At 33.8% G+C, this 21,367-nt stretch overlaps 2 protein-coding genes across 7 annotated transcripts in view; one reads left to right on the forward strand and one right to left on the reverse strand.

Moving 5' to 3' along the window:
* The window catches only part of AP4E1 (adaptor related protein complex 4 subunit epsilon 1), a 304,079-nt gene that overhangs the window by 14,863 nt on the left and 267,849 nt on the right, over positions 1 to 21,367 (forward strand). The gene's annotated exons all lie outside the window — the stretch shown is intronic.
* Positions 1,818 to 21,367, reverse strand: part of SPPL2A (signal peptide peptidase like 2A) — a 57,226-nt gene continuing 37,676 nt past the window's right edge. Inside the window, exons 11-17 of one of the 4 annotated variants that reach the window (XM_007479944.3) lie at positions 18,419 to 18,475; positions 18,145 to 18,198; positions 17,631 to 17,733; positions 15,845 to 15,919; positions 14,201 to 14,361; positions 11,441 to 11,577; positions 1,818 to 6,051 (exon numbers count right to left, since the gene is read on the reverse strand). In XM_007479944.3, the coding sequence (XP_007480006.1) occupies positions 11,443 to 11,577; positions 14,201 to 14,361; positions 15,845 to 15,919; positions 17,631 to 17,733; positions 18,145 to 18,198; positions 18,419 to 18,475 (585 nt within the window). In that variant the 3' untranslated portion in view covers positions 1,818 to 6,051; positions 11,441 to 11,442. Of the gene's footprint in view, positions 6,052 to 6,864; positions 11,578 to 14,200; positions 14,362 to 15,844; positions 15,920 to 17,630; positions 17,734 to 18,144; positions 18,199 to 18,418; positions 18,476 to 21,367 lie in introns of all 4 variants that reach the window. The other 3 variants (XR_008914878.1, XM_007479946.3, XM_007479947.3) reach the window with 3 other exon arrangements.

The raw sequence follows: 21,367 nt of genomic DNA on the forward strand, positions 1-21,367 counted from the left end.
CTTCCAAATGAACTTTGTTATGTTTTTTTCCCAATTCAGTAAAAAAAGTTTTTTGGTAGTTCAATGGGTATGGCACTAAATAAGTAAATTAATTTGGGTAGGATTGTCATTTTTATTGTTAGCTCATCCCACCCATGAATAATCAATGTTTTTCCAGTTGTTTAGATCTGGTTTTAATTGTGTGGAGGGTGTTTTGTAGTTGTGTTCATATAGTTCCTGTGTTTGACTCAGCAGATACATTCCTAAGTATTTTATATTTTCTAGGGTGATTTTAAATGGAATCTCTTTCTAATTCTTGCTGCTGAAATGGGTTGGAGATGTATAGAAATGCTGATGACTTATGCAGGTTTATTTTGTATACTGTAACTTTGCTAAAGTTGATCATTTCAGCTAGCTTTTTGATTGATTCTCTAGGATTTTTTAAGTAAACCATCATATCATCGGCAAAGAGTGATAGCTTGGTCTCCTCATTGTCTATTACAATACCTTCAATTTCTTTTTCTTCTCTAATTGGTATTGCTAGTGTTTCTAGTACCATGCTAAATAATAGGGGTGATAATGGACATCCTTGTTTCACTCCTGATCATATTGGGAAGGCTTCTAGTTTATCCCCATTGCAGATGATGTTTGCTGATGGTTTGAGATATATATTGTTTATTATTTTTAGGAAAGACCCTTCTATTCCTATACTTTCTAGTGTTTTCAATAGGAATGAGTGTTGTATTTTGTCAAAGGCTTTTTCTGCATCTATTGAGATAATCACGTGATTTTGTCAGTTTGCTTGTTAATATGGTCAATTATGAGGATGGTTTTCCTAATATTGAATCATCCTTGCATTCCTGGTATGAACCCTACCTGATCGTAGTGGATAACCCTTGTGATGACTTGCTGGAGTCTTTTTGCTAGTATCCTATTTAAGATTTTTGCATCTATATTCACTAGGGAAATTGGTCTATAGTTTTCTTTCTCTGTTTTTGACCTGCCTGGCTTTGGGATCAGTACCATGTTTGTGTTGTAAAATGAATTTGGTAGAACTCCTTCTTTGGTTATTCTGTCAAATAGTTTGTATAATATTGGGATTAGTTGTTCTTTGAATGTTTGATAGAATTCATCTGTGAATCCATCTGGACCTGGGGATTTTTTCTTTGATAATTTCTGAAATGTAAATATCAACACAGTCCAATTCAATTAAAATTTTCATTAAAGCCACTGTCAAAGTAATCCATCAGAAATGATTTTGGACCTATTTAAATATCTTTGTTACAGTTTTAAAGACATTGATAATCTGGAGTCTCTAGGAAAAGGTAACTAGAAGTGTGAAGGGCCTTGAGTCCATGTCTTATGAAGATCTTTTGAACAAATATGTGATGTTAAGCCTGGAAAAGGCAAGACTCAAGTAGGATCTGATAGTTATCTTCTCAGGTACTTAAAGTGCTATCAAGAGGAAGAGGAACTAGACTTTTATTTGGCCCAAGGGAACAAAAGCAGAAATAATGGCTGCAAGTTGTAGAGGAAAACTTAAGTTTGATGTCAGGAAAATCTTTCAAATCCATTGACAATTGGAGCTGTCCAAAAAGAGAATGAGCTGTATGGAGTTTCTACTTCTTAACGGTCTCTAAGCACAGGCTGGAAGACTACTTGTCAGGTGTATTATAGTGCAGATTGATATTTGTGTAAGAACCCTTTTATATATGGGTTGGATTAAACGGCAGTGGAGGTCTCTTCTATAACTGGTGATTATGTGAGGGCAGCACCATTCTAATAGGTCTCAGTTGCTATTTTTTCCCATAATTCAAAATATAAAAGAACCACAATAATTTTTAAAAGAAAATGTATTTAATACCAAATTTCATAAAATACATTTAAAATATTATTTTATCTTGTCAGTATTTGTACATCACAATGGTAATTCAAAGCATAATGCATAATTGTCTTAATTGAAAAAACTTGAAATTAATTTTAACATGTTTCTGCAAAAGAAAGCTTATAATGTTAAGTTTTAGGTTAATACAAACACTAAAATGCAAATCATAAATATTCCTTTCAGTTCCATTAAATTATTAAAAAATAAATGCCACACTAAATGAATCATTTAGGAAATGAAAATACAACTATTTGCTATTTAAAAAATAAGATTTTTACAGATAAGTCTTTTTCTGTACATTTGAACTGAATAATATTTTGGGCCACTTTGATAGTAAAAGTTAAGTAGAGATATCGCTAACAAACTGCTTCGTTTTCAGGTTAGTAAAGAGCCTTAACTTTTAACAATGTTTACCCTTGAAGATAACTGCAAGTCGTTTAGTGGCTTTCAAAAGGAGTTAATAATTCATGGTTACATTTTCTACAATTTTTCATTATTTATTGCAAATGTTCCTTCTTCACAACTAATAATGGTTGGCTTTTGGGTGTTAGATGAAAACTTTTTTTCTGAATGTCTCATTTCATCACTGCCAGCTTTTTCCACAGAAATAAAAACCTTTGTCCTAAATAATGGAAATATTATAAGGATGGCTTTAAAGCTAAGTAGTAATGAAGAATGTTTACTCAAGTAATACTGCATAATATTAAATGTACAAATTACAAAAAGTTTAGCAATTCAATTTAGGTATCTTCAATTTGTATTTTTTTGTTGTTTGAGAAACTCAAAGTGATTTTATATATGACATTTATATGGTGGTTTTGAGGGAAGTATTTTGAAAACTATAAAGAAGTATGTAAGTGGAGATACTATTGTGCATTTTTCTTTTATGATTTTTCTATTTGGTAAAAAGGACAGTAATTTTACATAAATTGTCAGAGGGCTGAGCATCCACAAAATGCAAAAGAAAAAGTTAAACATTAACACCGCAAGCGAATGATTTGGCATTGTATGGGCAAAAATAACAAAGCTGATCGATCTGACCTAAATTGGTCAAAAGCTGTGTTTGTGTAACACAAACTTGCCCAGTGTCACATAATTACAGTCAGTGTTCATGAGAACTAGAAAATATTCCTAATCTAATGCCTTCCACTAGAATGAAAAGCATCCTTTAAAAAAATCTCATTGGCTAACATTGGGAAAGAAGTTTCACTAATTAAGCATATATACACACACACTGATAAAAAAAGTTTGATATTCAGAAATATGATTTTTTTCCAATGAAGAAACCAGAATTCAATTCAATGAATATCTATCAAACACCTTTTGTGTGAGTTTGCAAAGCTTGGTTATTTTCTCTTTAAACAAGTCCACTTCCCTTAGACCTCTATGTCCAAAGACCAACCGTTAGAGAGACCAAAATTTTCACTTAAAAAAAGCCAAAGAACTTACACTCTAAATAATAATTTAAAAGGTTAAGTTTATGTAACTTGGGGAAAAGAGAATCAGAAAATTTAAAAGTTTCTCAGGTACACATTCCATAATTTGAATAGGAAAACTCAAATGCAGAGGAATGTTGAGATCCTTTCTCCAACCTTAGTAGCCTCACATATTAGTAGCATCTGAATCTAAATAAATAAAAGTTATATGTATACAAACACACACATATATTTACATATTCCACATAGAAGGAATATTCTATAATCTACAAGCAGTTTTACATATCTCATATTAGTTATAATTTGTTCTACTGTGTTAAGGATGCAAATTTATTGTTTTATGAGAAAAACAAAAAAGGAAACTTTTTCTTCTGAAACTAATAGGAGAAAAAAATGTGAAGCAATTTTTACTCATTTGAGATTGTTTTGGACTTTGTTTTTGGTGATTAGGTAATTTTATTATAGATACTTTAAAGTTACAAAGTTAAAAACTTGTTTAACTTTTATCTTAACTGTTATATTTCAGTTCTTGCACTGACCAATATAACTTTTTAAACAACACATTAAATCTATGAAAGTTATGAATAAGTTGAGTTCTTTCAATAGTTTTAACTAAAAATAAGTTTTACCACTGAAAGCAGCAATAAAGCAATGCTTAGAAATAAGAAAATTGTATCAAAGAAGCTCATTTTCGAACTGGAAAATTTGTTATATTTCAAGAAGCAGAAAGATTATTAAATTAAACATATTTAAGTAATTATTTTTTCAATGATATGAAATGGAATCTTTATTTTAAGGCATATGCAACAGACAAAATCTCATGCTATTTTGGGTTAATTTAATAAAGTAGAAAAGGATAATCATGTTTTTAAGGCTTCAACTGTCAGTTTAGATGAAAGGGCATTTTTTCAAAAGAATCTACTAAATGAAAAATCTTACTGATGTATGTCAAAATATAGGTGAACCTTTTTAAAGCAATTTAATTCATCATTCACTCTTTCACTATGAGAATCTCCCAAATAAACTGGATTTGCAATATGAAACTTTCCTTCTTAATTTTTCTTTATTTCTTATTTTTTTGTCTCAAATAAGGCATTCATTCAGTGAGAACCTACAAAAGCCTAGGTTTTGGTCCCAATTAGGTCAATAACTAGTGTTAATTTGGCTTACAAACTCTCTGGACTTTAGTTTATACATTTTCAAACTGAAGAGGACAAGACCAGACAATTCTTAAGGTTCCCTTTGATTCTTAAATACTATGGCCTTAAATTCTAAGCAAAACTAAGGGCTCAAGTATTCAGAGGGCCCAAAGGGAATTGTTTTAATATGCTATGTTTAATTATTTTAGCCTCTTTTCCATTGGTAATTTACTTAAGCAAAGTTAAACATTAAACCAAAGAACGAAATTCCCTCATGGTCCAAATTTTGTCTGTGTCATATGTCTGATCTTTGATAAAGAGAAATATTAGCCATAACTTCTGGTAAGTAAATTTTGTCCTTAAAAATGGAAGATTATAGCCACACATATTTTCAAAATTATTTACTGAACTGTAATATCTTGGCAATTGCAAAATCAATTTTGTGTTTCTTTCATTGTTTAAGAATTCACAAGAAGAGCAAAAAAGGAAAAAAAAGGTATAAAGGTGATTTTGACTCACTGTCCTCTATCAGGATTTATGTCTTTGAATTAACTGCCAGATTCCTAATTTGATGAGCCTTAAATCACTGAATATTAGAGTAGGCAGGGACTTCAGAGTTCATCTAATCTAACTTTTACACAGGAGAAGAAACAAAAGCAGAAGTTAATGACAAGGACTAAAACCAAGTTCTTGACAAGTTCATGTTCTTCCCATTATATCACACAGGCTACCATTTTACCACTACCTGATTACACCCATTTAAGCCAAATCTAATGTTAATGAAAAGATGAAAGCTACCACATCAAGAAATGGTAAACCATTGGAAATCAGAAATTAAATTTTGGTGCTAGCAATTAAAATTTTAGTCCTCTATTTTCTTAATATCTGCTATTGCAAAAAAAGGTTACAATAAGATGTGTAAAATAACCCTTAATTTGGCTCCCAATTGTAAAGTTCCTTTATGTTATATAAAAAATAACATCTTCTCCATATTCCCCAAATTAAGATTCTATTCCCTGCTTACTTGAGAGGGTCAATTATTCATTAAAAAAAAAAAAGAGAACTACTGTCTTTTATATTTTAGTTATTTCTACATATATATGGACTGATAAAAATATCTGTATGATTCTTTAATAGTATAATCTGTTCAGAGGCTCACTGTGACAAAAATAGCCATTTGTCATTAGTCATAGAACCAAATTCAATCCAGAAGAAGTGTTTAACCAGAGGCCCAGGAGCAAGAAATGCTTTCAGAAAAAAAAGTATTCTGTATACATTGCATTTGAAAATTGCACAGACAATATGCTTTTATTTAATGTGAAGGCACAACTAATATTTTGGCTCTTAAAGTACATTTTAATTATTTATGCTGTACTTCTTTGTATCAGCTCATAAAAAAATACATATTTTGCAAGCATTACAAATTATTGAATGTTCTTTCAGATTTCCCTTTCAAAATTCTTATTTTAAAAAATCAAACTTCATTGTCTCTTTGTAGAAAAATGTATATAACATATTATTGCAGATCCACCCAAAATCACTGTTCAACAGTTTGTTGACGGGTTGTTACAATATTTTCTTCATTAGTTCCATAGTCCATGTTTTCCATCATCTAAACACAAAAGAAAACATTTTAAAATTTCTATATTCCTCAGTTTCTAAGTGGAAAGCCCCTAGATCCTAAGATATCATGTGAAGCCTTTAGGACTGGAAAGTGTCGCTTTTGCCAAGAGTTGTAGTTAAGAAGAGAATACATTCTGGATATGAAGGACACATTCAAAGGCATGGACTTGAGAAATAAGAGTACAGAGGTTGGGGGATATTTATTGATGAGTCACCCTTCTTCTCTTTGAATTCACCACATGCTTCTTTCAAAATGTGACCCTCCCTCCCCCCATCTTACCTTCTAAAATTAAATGTTTTTAAATGAGTTTATAGAAATGCCTCCTTAACCCTTAAAATCTTTCCAATAGTGGGCAGCCAGGTGGGTCAGTGGATAGAGAACTAGGCCTAGAGACAGGAAGTCTTGGGTTCAAATCTGGTCTCAGAAACTTCCCAGCTGTGTGACCCTGGGTAAGTCACTTAAACCCCATTGCTTAGCTCCTATTGCCCTTCTGCCTTGGAACAAATACTAAGTATCAATTATAAGCTAGAAGACAAAGATTAAAAAAAAATCTTTCCAATAAAAAGAAAACATTCAGATTAAAATACAAATGCTAAACTTTTAATAAATCTGAATAGCTTATAAATTTTACAAAGGGAAACAGTATTTTTAAAATCTTCAAATATCTTCAAAAACACAATAAATAAAACACAATAATAAATAAATAAATAAATAAGACACAATAAAACTAATGAACATGCAGACAGAAAAAATGCAAAAATTATTTGTAAATGGGCTAGCTCAAATTGGAGATCTTCTTACCTTGAGTATTGATTTGACCATTTGCAGGTAGCTATCTCTATTTATAAATGGAGCTTTCTCCATTTCTCCAAGTTAGGCAATTAAATATTCAATAAAATGATATAACTGAAAAGATACTGATATCAAGGTTGAAAAGACTGTCCCTGAGTGCTTTTATATTATCACTTGTTAGTTTCAACTTGTGACTTCTAAAAATAATATAGGTACTTGTGACATTTAGCAGAGCCAAAATGGATGGATTGTAGGATGCTAGCCAGCTATAAAGTTATTTCCCTTTCAGATAAGAATAATTGAGGTTTTAAAACCTAGTGTTTCAGGATTGGAAATTTTTACTACAAAAATAAAATAATTCTTTAAAATCCTTTATAGCTTTCAGTCCATCAAGCAAACCACAAATTTTTCAAAAGAAAACATATCATTATATATTTGTTAGTCAGAAACAAGGATTGAGTTAAATCAAATAAATGAAACACAAAAAGAATTCTTTTATATTCAGAAACAGATAGCAGCTCATACACACACACACATAAACAATGTGTAATTTACTTTTTTCAAGTTAAGAATGCTTTAATGAGTCTGAATTTTTTTCTGTAATAATTTACTATTTCTGTTTGGAAAAGACCAGTTAGCATTAAGACACAAGATTAAGGAATAAATCCCTAACTTTTTAAAGCAGACCTTTCCTGCTATAAGCACACAAATGTAAGCAAAAGTCTGCTTTTGTTTGCCAGACTATTCATGTTAAGTTTGCCATACTATTCATGACATTACCAAATCCAGAAACAAAAGTAAAAATTCTCTCACTTCATTTAGTTTTGACTTCATCAAGGGAGACAAGCCAACAGCCTAAGTCCAGAGCAATAACAGATTAAATGAATATGCTATCAAATTTGATTTGCATGTTTAATTAATTTTATTTTGGATAGCCTTATATTTCATTTTAAAACAGCTTAAGTTAAAAAAAAAAACTCATAGGGAATAAAGGCCACAAATTAGAAGTGGTATAAACCTCTGGTTCGAAGTTTAAAATGTGCCTTCATATATAATCACATGTGACAATTTGGCATATTAAAAGATAAACAGGTTTGTATTTATGCACACATCTAGTTTTCTCCCTATTAGAATATGAATTCTTTAAGAGTAGTGATTACTTCATTCTTTGTATTTGTATTTCTAGCACGGTGTTTGGCACATAGCAGATACTTAATAAATACTTTTGATTGGTTGAGTAACTAATAGAAAGACTACATAATGGAGAAAACTGAGAATGATAAAATAAATCAAGTAGTAGCTGTCATTCACATTTAGCTCTCTATTGTGTTTAATATCTTTAAGAATGCTTACGAAGTGGTAAAATATTACTGATATTCAATGATTTTTAAATACAGCAGTATGTCATTTTGGTGTATGCCTTGTATCCTGAAGGGTTTTGGGTCTTGAAGAATTCTTTCTTGTATATCTCATAAACATCTCACATAAGATACCTCTTTGAGGGTGAATCTCTTCTGCTATTACTTGGCCACAAAAGGTCATTTATTTTGTAATTAATGTGGGCTGTGGGCTGTGAATGCAGGGCAAGGATTTTGAAGTTGATCTGAAAGGTGTTGGGAGACTACTGTTTTGTGCAGTAGAATAATATAATGAAAATAATGCTATATGAAAATTGACTATGATGGCAGAAACATATTGCTAGTCTGTGTAGGTCATCAGTATGACATAGTGTGGAGCAAATTATTCCTGCCATCTTAAAGAGAGTGGTTAAAAAACAGAATTACAAAGGTGAGTTTAAGAATTCATATGACAGAATAAAAGCTGAGAGTGGAGTATATATGAATCAAGTTGAACATCCTTTTCTCTTTGAAAAACCTGGAACATTTTCCCATTCATTCTCTCTGACGAAGTATGAATTTCAATATGTACCAGCCAACTATGACCTACTGGCAGATGTTAATCTATGATGCAACAACATTTTCACCCAAGTAAGAGTATATTCCTTTTAGGACAGCTCTTCTATTTATTAAAAAATGCCAGAAATGTCTGTGGGGCCATTCAGCTTCTTCACAAAATATTAATATTAGCACTTTGATAATTGCTATTCCTAGAAAAAAACATTCCTCTAACTTCTCTTCCAAATATTTTTATTCTAAAATAGGGAAAAGGGATGAAGTCAAGAGATTCTGGGTCTGATTCATATTTTGAAGAGAGAAGGGAATATTAGATAACTGAAAAGCATTCACATTCATAATTTCCTATTTCATTTTGAATTGTGGTTTAATTAACCCTTTTTAAGGACTTTAGGAATAATTTTTGAAAGCTATGCGTGAATCATTAATCTGCTTTGACACAGATTAAGGTGTATATGATGGCTACCATTCTTGGAGCTATTAATTTTATATTTTAAAAAATTTTATAAATTAAGTTTTTATTAACTCAGACCAATCTCTTAGAAAGAGCTTACTGTAGTACAGAATAAGTAGGTGGAAGGTATCAATTTCAACTTGTGAAAAAAAGATAATCTATGGAAGACATATTCATTTCTCTATCAGTAAAATCTCTATAATGGATGCTCACACATGTCTGATAATTAGAATAGGTCTTAGGTCCAATATCCATGAATAATTTTTTATCAAACTTCAAGGTTTTTTTTTTACTAAAACACTGGAATTCTTGATTCATGGCTTCCACATTTATAAACAGGGATGCAATATCAGCAGAAGTAGGGCCCAAATGTGGCTGCTTTTATCCAATTCCCTTCCAAGCAGAGATATGTCATAAGACTTGGAAGATAAATGAGACACTTAATTATGGAAGAGTCTATAGGAAATTATCTTAAAAGTCAAAGCAAGTCTTCCTATAAACTGTTGTTTTCAACATGACCTTAAATAATAATGATCCTTTGATGTATCAGTTACCTCATTTCCTCTACTGGTTTAGATGACAGCCTCATCTTGTTCAAGTCCTTATTAATCTTTCAAATGAATGAATAAATGAACAAACCATTCACTAAGCACTTATTATATGCCAGGCACTGTGATAAGCCCTAGAGGATACAAATCTTTCCCAGAGTATTATCTGCCATGTAGGCTAGATTTTCTTGACAAGATATTGAAACCATCTTTGAGACAGTGGAAGCTAAGTATACAAAACCAGGAAACCAAGAGGCAATAGTTGCTCTCTCAGATTAGAATGGTGGGCCAGCATGGCCAACAAGGAGGCAGAGAAACTGCTCCCAAGAGAATTAATGTTGATTCCTTACTGAGGTTCTTTCAAAGCTGTGGCTAATTAAACTTCTTTTTATTAACTGCTGAACAGTCCATGAGCTGCCAGGTTAGACTGGAATGGTTTTGCTCAAGTGGGAAAAAGGCGAGCCCCAGAAGATTTTGCTTATTTAGGATGGCAGTGCCTGCAGAATGTGAGACAGCTCTATTGCTTCAGTAGGATAAGAGAGTAAACTGACTATGGATGTTCAGAAGTTAAGAGGCAAATGTGAATGTGCTTTGTGTCTCTATGAAACATGCACTGATAATGATAAATGCTATAAACAACCATTTGATGAATTTGTATAGTTCTTATATTTGGCAGCTGTGGTAGACCTTATACATGCTAAAGAATGGGATGTGAGAACTGTCTGAGAACTATTCTGAAGGAACATCTTCAGGATTTTTACATGGCATTTGCTGAACTTTATTGGTATCCTCTGCTTAAAAGTACTGGGGAGACATATGAAAGGATAAAGCTTGATCTTTTACAGCAACCTAGTGATCTTTCCAGAATTTGAGATATGTGTTTTATGTATAGCAGCTGATTTGTTGAAGACAGTTTGAAATGAGTAAAAGAATAGATTGCTTCCATTCTTGTTCCTGTGAACCATAACTTTCTTTTTCTCTAGGACTCCCAGTTAGGAATAGCTTAGGGGTTCCTGAAGAGGGAATCCTAGCACATGTCCCAGAATAGGAGGGGAAAGCATAATCCCCCTCAACAGTGTTTTCTCTGGTCCAACACAGTAAAACTCAGGCTCTAGGAGAGGTAGCGCCTGTGGTAGTGCATGGCTCTGGCATAAAGTAGCAGCCCTGAGGCCTTAGGAGTAGCAGCATGTACAGCAGCACTTAGCCTGTCCCAGGACACAGCACCCCAAGCAATGGAATAGATGGCAGCAAAAGCAGAGCAGGCAATAGGGTGGGCACTGGTTTGTGCCACAGCAAAGGCAGGCCTCATGAAGCCCTTTTCTTACTGTAATCTGGAACTGATAGGACTCTTCCATATTGCTATCAATACAGTAATTTCTGTCACTGGCCAATTCCTTCTCTTTAGTGGCTCAGAGAATGAAGGAATAGCATTGTTGGGAGGTGTTGGGAGATCTAGTGTTAAAATTGACTACTTAAGTCCATTGGAAGAGGGGAGGAACAGAAGCCTCTCAAGGGACACATATTTGGTATTCCTCATATGCCCCTTCTCCCTAACAGAACTCCCAATTCCTGGTTGGTAGACCAAGGAACAGGAACAGGAAGTGGTACAGGATGATTCTTAATATTGACCCTAACATTGGGTCAGGCTGCATGCACAATCTCTTAGCTACCTTTATAGAGATGACCCTGACCCAAGATGGGGATCAGTGACTTTGCCAGAAGCATCATCATCTGTGTTGTGGCCTTGCTGTTCTTGGTGTTGTTCCTGTTCATCATCACCGCTTTCCACTGGGAGTCTCACTGTGAACTGCAAAGATTTGGTATCACCCACCACATGGCCTAGATTATTAAGATCTAGGACTTGGTCCTTCTTAGGATGGGGGAGGAGAAAAGAAGAAACTTGGAATTTCTGGTCTTCATTCACTTCCATAGTCACTCCTCCATGGGGTCATTACATTATTTGTGTGTCTGTGTGCTTTTTTGTCTTTCAGTTTTTCTTTTGTCTTCACTAATGTCTTCTCCCAGTGCTTCTAGTATCCCTAAAATGCCAGCTGTCTAATGAAGGCTCTAAAACCACTGAAGTTGTGAAAAATCCTCTAAGGGACTATTAGAACTTTGCCACCAGGTGGTGGGGTGTGGTAATGCTACTCAGACTAGGCTAGTTTTTCCTTTCCAGGCAGAAATACTCCTTGAAACTAAACTGATTCTGGAAACTAAGGCTCTTGCTTTGTATAGCTTCCTAATGGCCTAAAGTACAAACCCCATTCCATGAGAAGGCAGAAATTGAACAGGGTGAGGAGCCAGCACAGAAGCTGCACTTAAGTGAATCAACATTGTGTCCTTGCGGAGAGTCCTTTCCATATCAGAGTAAAGGTAACTTCCTTTTATTAACTGACTTGAATCAGGCTGAGCCTACCATAGGGAATCTAGTGAAAAGATCTGTACAATCAATTGTACAAACCTTTTCTAAAAGTAATAGCATTGTTGATTTGATTACAATTACAAAGAACATTAACCCAACACAATAGAGGCCTTTTTAGGTAGAATTTCATAGAGACTAATGAAACATCTGGGCTGTTATTCATCATTTTCACTTTATGACAGTGTGACATTTTATTTATTGAGGATATCTAAGAAACCCAAAGACAAGATATAATCCAATTCTTTCATTGTTTATTTTTAAGCCAATAAAATATTATTCTTTGGTAAACTGGTCTTTTTCAAAGTGGTTATACTTTGAAAAGAATTTGAGCTACTAGAAACTTGATCGTAATCTTTTAAAACATTATTAGATCAAATTGTTTCTCCACTTTATACTAAATTTCTCCACTTTGTACAAAATTGATATAAAGGTAAAATTTATTATGTAAGGTGATACTAGGATATTAAAGTAAATCAATGCCAGGGAAATATATGTTCTAGCTTTTAAAACTTATAAAACATTTTATTTAATAATTTTGACTTTCCACAGGGTATAGATATGTCTTAACCCCAGTGAGGCATCTGGAAATAATATCTTCTCTGAAGTCCCATGGAGACTTCAGTAAAAGAGATTTCAGAAAACCTGAGTGAGAAGTAATGAGAGTTTTCCCAATTATTCATAATGGATTTTGCAATGGATGTGATATGGACTGAGGATCTTGTGCAATTCTCTAAGAAGTGTTTAGCTCGGCACATCCCCTTATTTCTTATCTACTTCTCTGGGACTTCTCTGACTTTATTTCATGCTAGATATCTTTTCTTACTTCCCTCCTCTTTTGCTCTTCAGCTTCCTTTTAAGTTTAGTCTTCTTCCATTAGATTATGAGCTTCTTGAGGGCAGGAAATGTGTTTCTTTTTTTCATATCTGTATCTCCAGTGCTTCACAAAGTGCATGGCATATAGTAGTCGCTTAATAAAAATTTACTGACTGACTGACAGTGTATCTCACTGGGCTTGGAACAAACTCATCAAAACATGGACCAAAGCCATGACTTTGACCTCAATAGCAAAGAGCTTCTATCTAGAGTTTCTCAACTATTTTCAGTGCTATACTTGTAAACATTGTGTGAGTGAGACCAGGGTGGGGGTGGGGTGGTAGAGGAAGGGAAGGACTCAGCTTCTGTGAACCTGGAATCTAGTTTTGATGAAGAGACAGCCCAACACTCAACATAAACAATTTCTAAATAATGAAATTTTCTCTGCCCTAGAAATTTACAGGCCAGTTAATATATCCCATTTAAATTTGTCACGACTGTCCTGTCTCTGTCGCTCTCTTTTAACTAAACTTATGATTCATTACTGTTAGAAATTCCTGGTAAGGAAACTCCTTCTTATCAAAATTGGCATATACCTGCTTGGCAACTCAAAGTTTTAGAGAGTTGCCTAGGGTAGAGAAATTAGGTGATTTGCCCACAGTCAATATGTATCAAAGGCAGAACTTAAACCCAGGTTTTCCAGATTCCAAGGCTGGTTTCTTATATTTACCATGCCATTCTCATCCAAAAACATTTTTATCAGTACCTCTAAGAATTCAAGAGTAGTTAGCAAGTTATATAAAGTTAATGCTTTGGTTATTTAAGATTGAAAGTTAATTTTTAAGGAACATTATATTTTTCCCAAATCATGCCTTTGAATGTCTGAATATGTTTTTAGGAACTTGAAGTGGCTTTTGTTTTCTGAAGTGGTTCCATTCCTAATCTTTATCTTCTTTCCATAGGCATGGTTTTTCAAAGGATCTTGTAGTATTTGTGCTTTTGGCTTTAGGTATAGAGCAGAAAATGTTAGAAATGGACAATGTGGCTGGTAGGCAGGTACCACAAGACTGATTCCATTTCTAGAATGTCTTCATGATACACTAAAGTAGGCAAGACAGCAGTGACTTGTCAACTAAGTAAGTTAACTAGTCATAAAGGTAAGAGGAATTATCAACACAGAAATATAAGTACATACCTGGTAGTTACTGCCTTTCCAGATCTTCTTAACCTCCTTTCGTCTCCAAGCAACAATCACAACAGTAATAAGTGTGCAAGGTACTAAGTAGAGAAGAGCTGGCTGCCCCTGCTTCATCAGCACAAGAACTATAAAAGTGAGCACCATGCCCACAGCATAGGCTGCAAAAGGAAGAATGTTAAGTACTAGTCATTGACAGGCACTTGTCCTGAAATTTTTTAAATTACTTAAGATTGTATGTTTAAACAATATGAAGCAATATGAAGAAGACTCTGGCAAATCAGCTTCTTTTTTTTACAGTTTTAAGATTGTCCTATTAATACTTTCTGAACACCAACTCCACAATCTCTCAAAAGTTAAGAAACTGATTAGTGTGTGCACATTATTAGTTTAATTATTCATCTGTGATAAAAAATAATATTAATAATGTTTCAGCTATCTGACATCATCAGAGAAGGAATTGTTCCATAGTCCAAATGACTAAAATGTAATCATTCTACTGAGTGACAATACTTTGTATCAAAACCTTTGGATAGTTAAAAAGTACTACTATAGACTTTCTTGATTTCTTAAACAGGGTATACAATGAGAAATAGCTAACCCGTTTTGGATGATCCAAAGTAACCATTTTGAACATACAATTACAGAATGTTAGAGCAGAAACAAACCTTTAAAGATTACTGAAATATATAGAATTGCTTGACTTAAGCCTATATGTTTAAATATTTTTGGTTTGATTTTTTCATTTCCCTTTATTTTTTTAAAAAGAAAAGTTTTCCTGTTCTAACTATGAGACTATTGATTATCATTTCTATAATTAAGTATGCCTATAATAAAACTCCTTTTTTGGCTTGTTTTGATTTGTTATGAGCTAAGAAACCAGACCAGGAAGTTTATTAGAGCTGCACCTGATGTGAGCCAAAAGGCTCTGAGTGAGGAGTAGAGGGGCTGTTCTATGAGTAAAAGGCATGTATTTTGTGATATCTTGGATGGTTGCTCATAAGCCTTTATGATTACTTCCTGGTAGTTGCATGTGCACTAGGAAAATTGCAGTTCTAGGGCAAGAGAATTCCTGATGAATGAGCTATTATACTTTACATCTGTATGAATCTTCTTTTGATTTCAAATCTACTGCTGGGGGGAGAGGGGCAGGGAAGGGTAGTAAGTGGTAGATTCAGTGTAACCTGTGATTTCTTTGACACAAGGAATTCACAAATGGGAAACTCCTTTTTACCTAAGAAGAGGTATATCTGTTCTATCAATTAATAGCTAGAAAGTTGCCCAGAAAAAAGTGAAGTTATTATCCTGGGGTCACACAGTCAGTTCATCTGTTAAGAAACAGGACTTGAAATAGAACTTCTTGCTTTCAAAAGCTGCTCTCTAAAATCTAATTTTTTGCTTTATACTAATTAATGTTTTTCAGTCTAATTTTGCCCTTTCAAAAACCTTGTGAATTAGGTAAAGCAAATATTGTAATCTCCCATTGACTGATAAGTAGTATAGAACAAATAGTTGATTTGCATATATTCACTCAGCTAGTTATGAGCAAAGTGAGAACTATATGTCTCTTAGCAATCAGATTCCCAGATTTGTGCTCTATTTGCCTACCAATTATGAATCCAAAAGAGAAATAAAATAATTTACCAATTACACAGGAAGCATAGTAGATAGAAGAACCAACATGAATATCAAATCTTCGACAATAAGCAACCAGAAGACCTAAAAAAGTCCAGTAAGATTAATTTATTAAGGGTGGGAAAATCTTTAAAGATCAGTCAAATCATGTATTCATTTCAGTAATATACTGCCAGTAAGGAATCTTGAACTTTCTGGAATAAAAGAGGATATATAAATTTAACAAAACTGAAACCATTAATTCTAAGATTAAGTGGGTCTTCTCTCCACTGGCTTTCTAGAACTTTGTCCTCTTCTTTTGATTTCAGAATATTTTAATTTCTATTGTATTAACTATGACTATGGCTAATCTTTGATTAGAGGAGAATTAAATCTCATTCTCATAGGTTTGTCATATGATCATAGATTATATGATAAATTTAAATTACATGATAAAAAGCCTATTTCCCTAATAATACAAGAAAGTTTCTTTCTTTTTTTTTTTTAAACCATTACCTTCTGTCTTGGAGCCAATACTATGTATTGGCTCCAAGGCAGAAGAGTGGTAAGGTATAGGCAATGGGGGTCAAGTGACTTGCCCAGGGTCACACAGCTGGGAAGTGTCTGAGGCCAGATTTGAACCTAGGACCTCCCATCTCTAGGCCTGACTCTCAATCCACTGAGCCACCCAGCTGCCCCCTACAAGAAAGTTTCTAAAACTTTAATCAACTCTAGTTTTACAGATGTACAAAAATAACCAGTTTCTTCTAAAATCTTGTGAAAGAGATCATTTGCAAAATTCCATCCAAAAAGAATTCTCAGAACTGCATTAGTAAATATTTATATACACAAGTGAACAATTCACTAAAGTACATATCACATACATAAGTGGTAGGCTATTTCACTTAGTCAAAAATAATTTCTTTCTATTGCCTGAATTCATAGAAGAAAAAGTTCACCTTTATTATTTCTGATCCCTGTTTAGAAAGAGTAGGGCTTACTACAGTTTGTTGTTTTCTATTATTTCAATTGTTTAATCACATTTCTACACCTTCAAGAAAAACAATATTCTATCTTTTTAAAATGAGATTAAATTTTAGAATTAAGCTATGAATTTTTAGCAAATGTGTATTTTTGGAATTTGAAGTCATTTCCTACTTTTTCAATTGCATAAAAAGGGAACTGCCAAGCAGCCATGCCAGGAGCTATGCTAAGCAAGACCATACTGTGTCAGCTTCCATAAAGTAGTACCACCATCTTTCTTTTACCAGCCATGCTGAGAAGTTAAATAGGACTGTTTCTTTTTAAGATGAAAGGGATTATAAAACAGCTAGTAACTTCTATTGGTCTAGCTTCCCTCATAGGCATTTGCTGCCTAGACTGCCCATGATCAAACATGGAAGACTGCTCTCAAGAGATGCGATCTGTTGCCCTAAAACTATGTATCCCCTATATGGCTGAGAGCACTGTCCTTTATGAGTCAGGAAGAGTTATAGGAGCAATTGGAAAGAGAAATATCCTATCTCATATCTTAAGTGGAGACTATTTCAATAATCCAATCATGCAACTACTCTTCAAACATACCTCTTATTATCCTGCCCTGGTTCTTCCAACTCTGCCTCTTCTAAGTCATCTTACATTTTAAAATAGAAATTAAAAAATATAATTTGTTTTACAGGCAACTTTGGGAACAATATCTTCTTTATAAAACTCAGAGTAACAATGTAACACTAAAATTCAAGGAAAATATGGAAAAATGAGTTTAACACCCACATATTAAAAGCAAATTAAAAAATTATTATAGACTACTGCTCACCTGGAACAATGATGTCTCCAAAACCCAGTATTGAAACAGGTGCTAGACATACACTCATTGCTGAGAAATATATGAGTCTTGGTACCTTGATAACCACTGGCAACTGCAGGAGGAAATGCTGACAATAAGCCTAACCTGAATCTTGAATTATATCATTTAATAAGCAAGGTATTGACATTTGAACTATTATGCCCATTTTAATCGATATTTTAAAAGAATTTGAAATCAGAGGACACACATTGAACACACACACATACACACGCACACATGATTTACAAAGCTTGAAAGAAGCAGATTATGTAGCTTTAGAAAAATGAAACCCAACACACACATAGGATTGATTACTCCTACTAATCCAATAGTCCCACTGTCTAGCTTCAATGACCAACAATATGACTCAGGTCTTGAAACAACAGACTTTATTTTGGCCATCAGTTTTTGCCCCCAAAGAAGAATCTTGTCTCAGAGGATGTGATTTAGAGTCCAGTGAACATATCTGAAATACAATCCTTACTTTCTCATGGGGAGCTGAGGGCTGAGCAGTGGCTTCCACCAAGTTTCCACCATTCTAGGATGAAACCCAAGTCAATAGGTATTTAATGATTTTAAATGACTAAAAAAATGGCTATATTTTGTAAGAAAAAAATTATACCTTAATATGCACTACATGCTCATTGAATTAAATGAGAAGACAAAATTATTAATTGCAGACACTATGAATATGTAGCAAAATTGATTTGTGCACACACACTCACTATGAATATGCATTTCTGTGTAACATATCCTACCTTTTCATTGCTTCCAAAAGGTCCAGCTGCAACTTCAATCATGATACTTTCACCATTCTATTTAGTGGAAAAGAACAAAGTTGAATTCTCTAAATGATTTAACAGTTTACCACTGTACAAGAACTTTCTGAGTACCTAGCACAGTGCTCAGCACAAAGCACTAGTTAATATTTGTTGAATGAATAATTAGCACAAGATGTTTCAAAATAAGCTGCAAAATGCCATTTCCCAATTCAATATTCATGGAGAACCAAATAGAATGTAGTCATGTAACACATATAAAAAATGGCTAGCACACTTCCTCTGCCTTACAAGGGTGTTGATAAAACATTGGTAAGTGACATTTAATAAAATGCACACATTTTAACAAAGTAAACCAAAGAACTGTTTATTCTATACTAACATGTAATTCTAATAGTCACAGTCAATCTTCATTATCTTCACGAATAGTGAACAATGAGAATTATAAAATCTTTCATATTTGGCTAAAGGACTTCATATTTGTACTTTTATTTGAATATGTGGGGATATGGTTTTCTGGATAGTCACAATACTCATCATAAATTAATGAAACTATATCACATAACAATTAAATGACACTCTGAACACTGAATACTGGATATTACATGTAACAGAGAGACTAATATTTGTTGAACAAAGAAGCAGCCCAAGAAGAATTGGAAAGCTCTTTAAGTCTCCTGATCTTGAAAGCTGCTCATCTTCAACTGTCCATTTCCACCCTCCAAGCTGAGAATTAGTATTCTCTCCCTCCTGTTTTACTTAGTTTTCTATGAAAGGGGCATACAAGGGGGAGGAAAGCAAAATAAATTTTTGTGAAAACATTTCCTGGAGGTAGAGCTCAGCATGGAAATGGTAAATACTCCTCAATCACTGAACTGAGGGTACTATGGAATATAGATATCAAAGGTGTTTTATCTCAAAGCAAAATAGGTTATGAAGGTAAACAGTTATTAAAAACAAAACTGATGATAAAGGTCTATCGCCTCTTAATTTTGTTTCCTTGGTGGAAGAGGAAATGAACTGTGTTTTTTCAAAGGCTTTTTTGTGCCTGAGTAGGGTAGCAAGAGCAATGAAATTGTCAACTTAGTGATCATGGCCATGATTTTTCCACAATCAGAGAATCAGAGCACAGCTTACCTTACTTCACTAAGAAGCTAGGGATTCTCTCTGTCTCTGTCTCTTGTCTCTCTCTCTTTGTCTCTATCTCTCTCTGTCTCTGTCTCTTTCTGTCTCTGTCTATCTCAAAAAAAAAAATCTCATTTGTCAAATGCAATAGCTCTCTAAGAGAAGGGAGAGGAATACATGGGATACTATGATGACATAAAACAGGAAATATCCATAAAAATATTTAAAAAAAAAAGAAAACTAGGGGCATCCAAAGCTTCTTTCATCAAATGTCTCTCCTCCAACCAACAAAAACCCTTTGCATTGTCACCCATTCTCCTTTTTTCTTCATTTTGAATCCTAGCTCTGCTAGTTATTACTTATATGATGACTTAACCAAGTTATTTGATAAATCAATTCATATTTCTGGGTCTATTTCCTTATGTGTAAAAATGAAGAATTTAGACTACATTATTTCTAAGTCCAGATTTAAAACACAATGATTTCCAACTTCCATAGGCTTTCTCTATCTGGATTCACTAGATTCTCAAAATCAGCCAGTAAAAAATGAATTTATTTTCCTTTTGAAACCTGCCCTATTTATTACTTCACTATTTGTCAGGGGAACCATGATGTTCTGAATCTTCTTCATCTAAAACTTACTATTATTTTTTACTTTCTACCTCCTTCATCTCTTATATCTAATCAATTTACACTTCCTGTTCATACTTCTTGTAGATCACCACTGGAATCTACCTCCTCCTCTATTCTGATTACTACCACTCTAGTAAAAGCCTTTATTACTAAATGCCTGGGCTAGAGATCCAGGTCTCTTAACAGGTGTTCTTTTAAAAAAACTTTTACTTTCTGTCTTAGAATAGATACTAGGTATTGGTTCCAAGGCATAGTGGTAAAGGCTAGGCAATTGGAATTAAGTGACTTGCCCAAGGTCACACAACTAAGAAATGTCTGAAGTCACATTTGAAACCAGAACCTCCCATCTCCAGGCCTAGCTCTCTATCCACTGGGCAATCTGGTCTGGCTACCCCCTTAAAAGGTCATTCTTGCCTTACTTCAATCCATCTAATCATAATGGTTACCAGACTAATTCTATATATGCATAGTCCCAATTAAATAACTACTGCTAAAAGTTTTTCAGTAGGTCCTACCACTTTGGTTTCTGCATTATATCTCAGCCATATGATAGCAATAGGGCTTTTATTTGGTCTCTATCTCAGCAGTCTCCCTATTCTAATTCATCTTCATTTAGCAGCCAAAGTGATTTTTTTTCTCCCAAACCCTTAACTTCTGTCTTAGAATCAATACTAAATATTTGTTCCCAGGTAGAAGAGATGTAAGGGCTAGACAGTGGGGATTAAATGACTTGCCCAGGGTCACACAGCTAGGAAGTGTTGGAGATCACAATCGAACCCAGGATTTCCTGTTTCTGGGCCTAACTCTCAATCCGCTGAGCCACCTAGCTGCCCCAACAAAGTGATTTTTTTAAAGCATAGGTTTTACCATGTCACTTACTCTTCTTTCACAAAAACAAACAAACAAACAAACAAACAAACTCTAGTGGTGTTTTTCTATTAACTGCAGGATCAAATTCAAAGTCTTCTAAATGGAATTTAAAGTCCTTTAGAATTTGCTTTCTTCCTACTCTTCCAGTCTTATATTTCACTCCCTGATTCAACTACAGCAATCTATTTACATGTACATGATAGTTCATCTCCTAACTACCTGCCTCTGCAATGGGCTCTCCGCTATTCCTTGAATGCACTTCACATCTTCACGTTTTAGTTTGCCTGGCTTCTCTCAAGC

The sequence above is a fragment of the Monodelphis domestica genome, chromosome 1, assembly GCF_027887165.1.
Source record: "Monodelphis domestica isolate mMonDom1 chromosome 1, mMonDom1.pri, whole genome shotgun sequence".
In the NCBI taxonomy this organism is placed as follows: Eukaryota; Metazoa; Chordata; class Mammalia; order Didelphimorphia; family Didelphidae; genus Monodelphis; species Monodelphis domestica.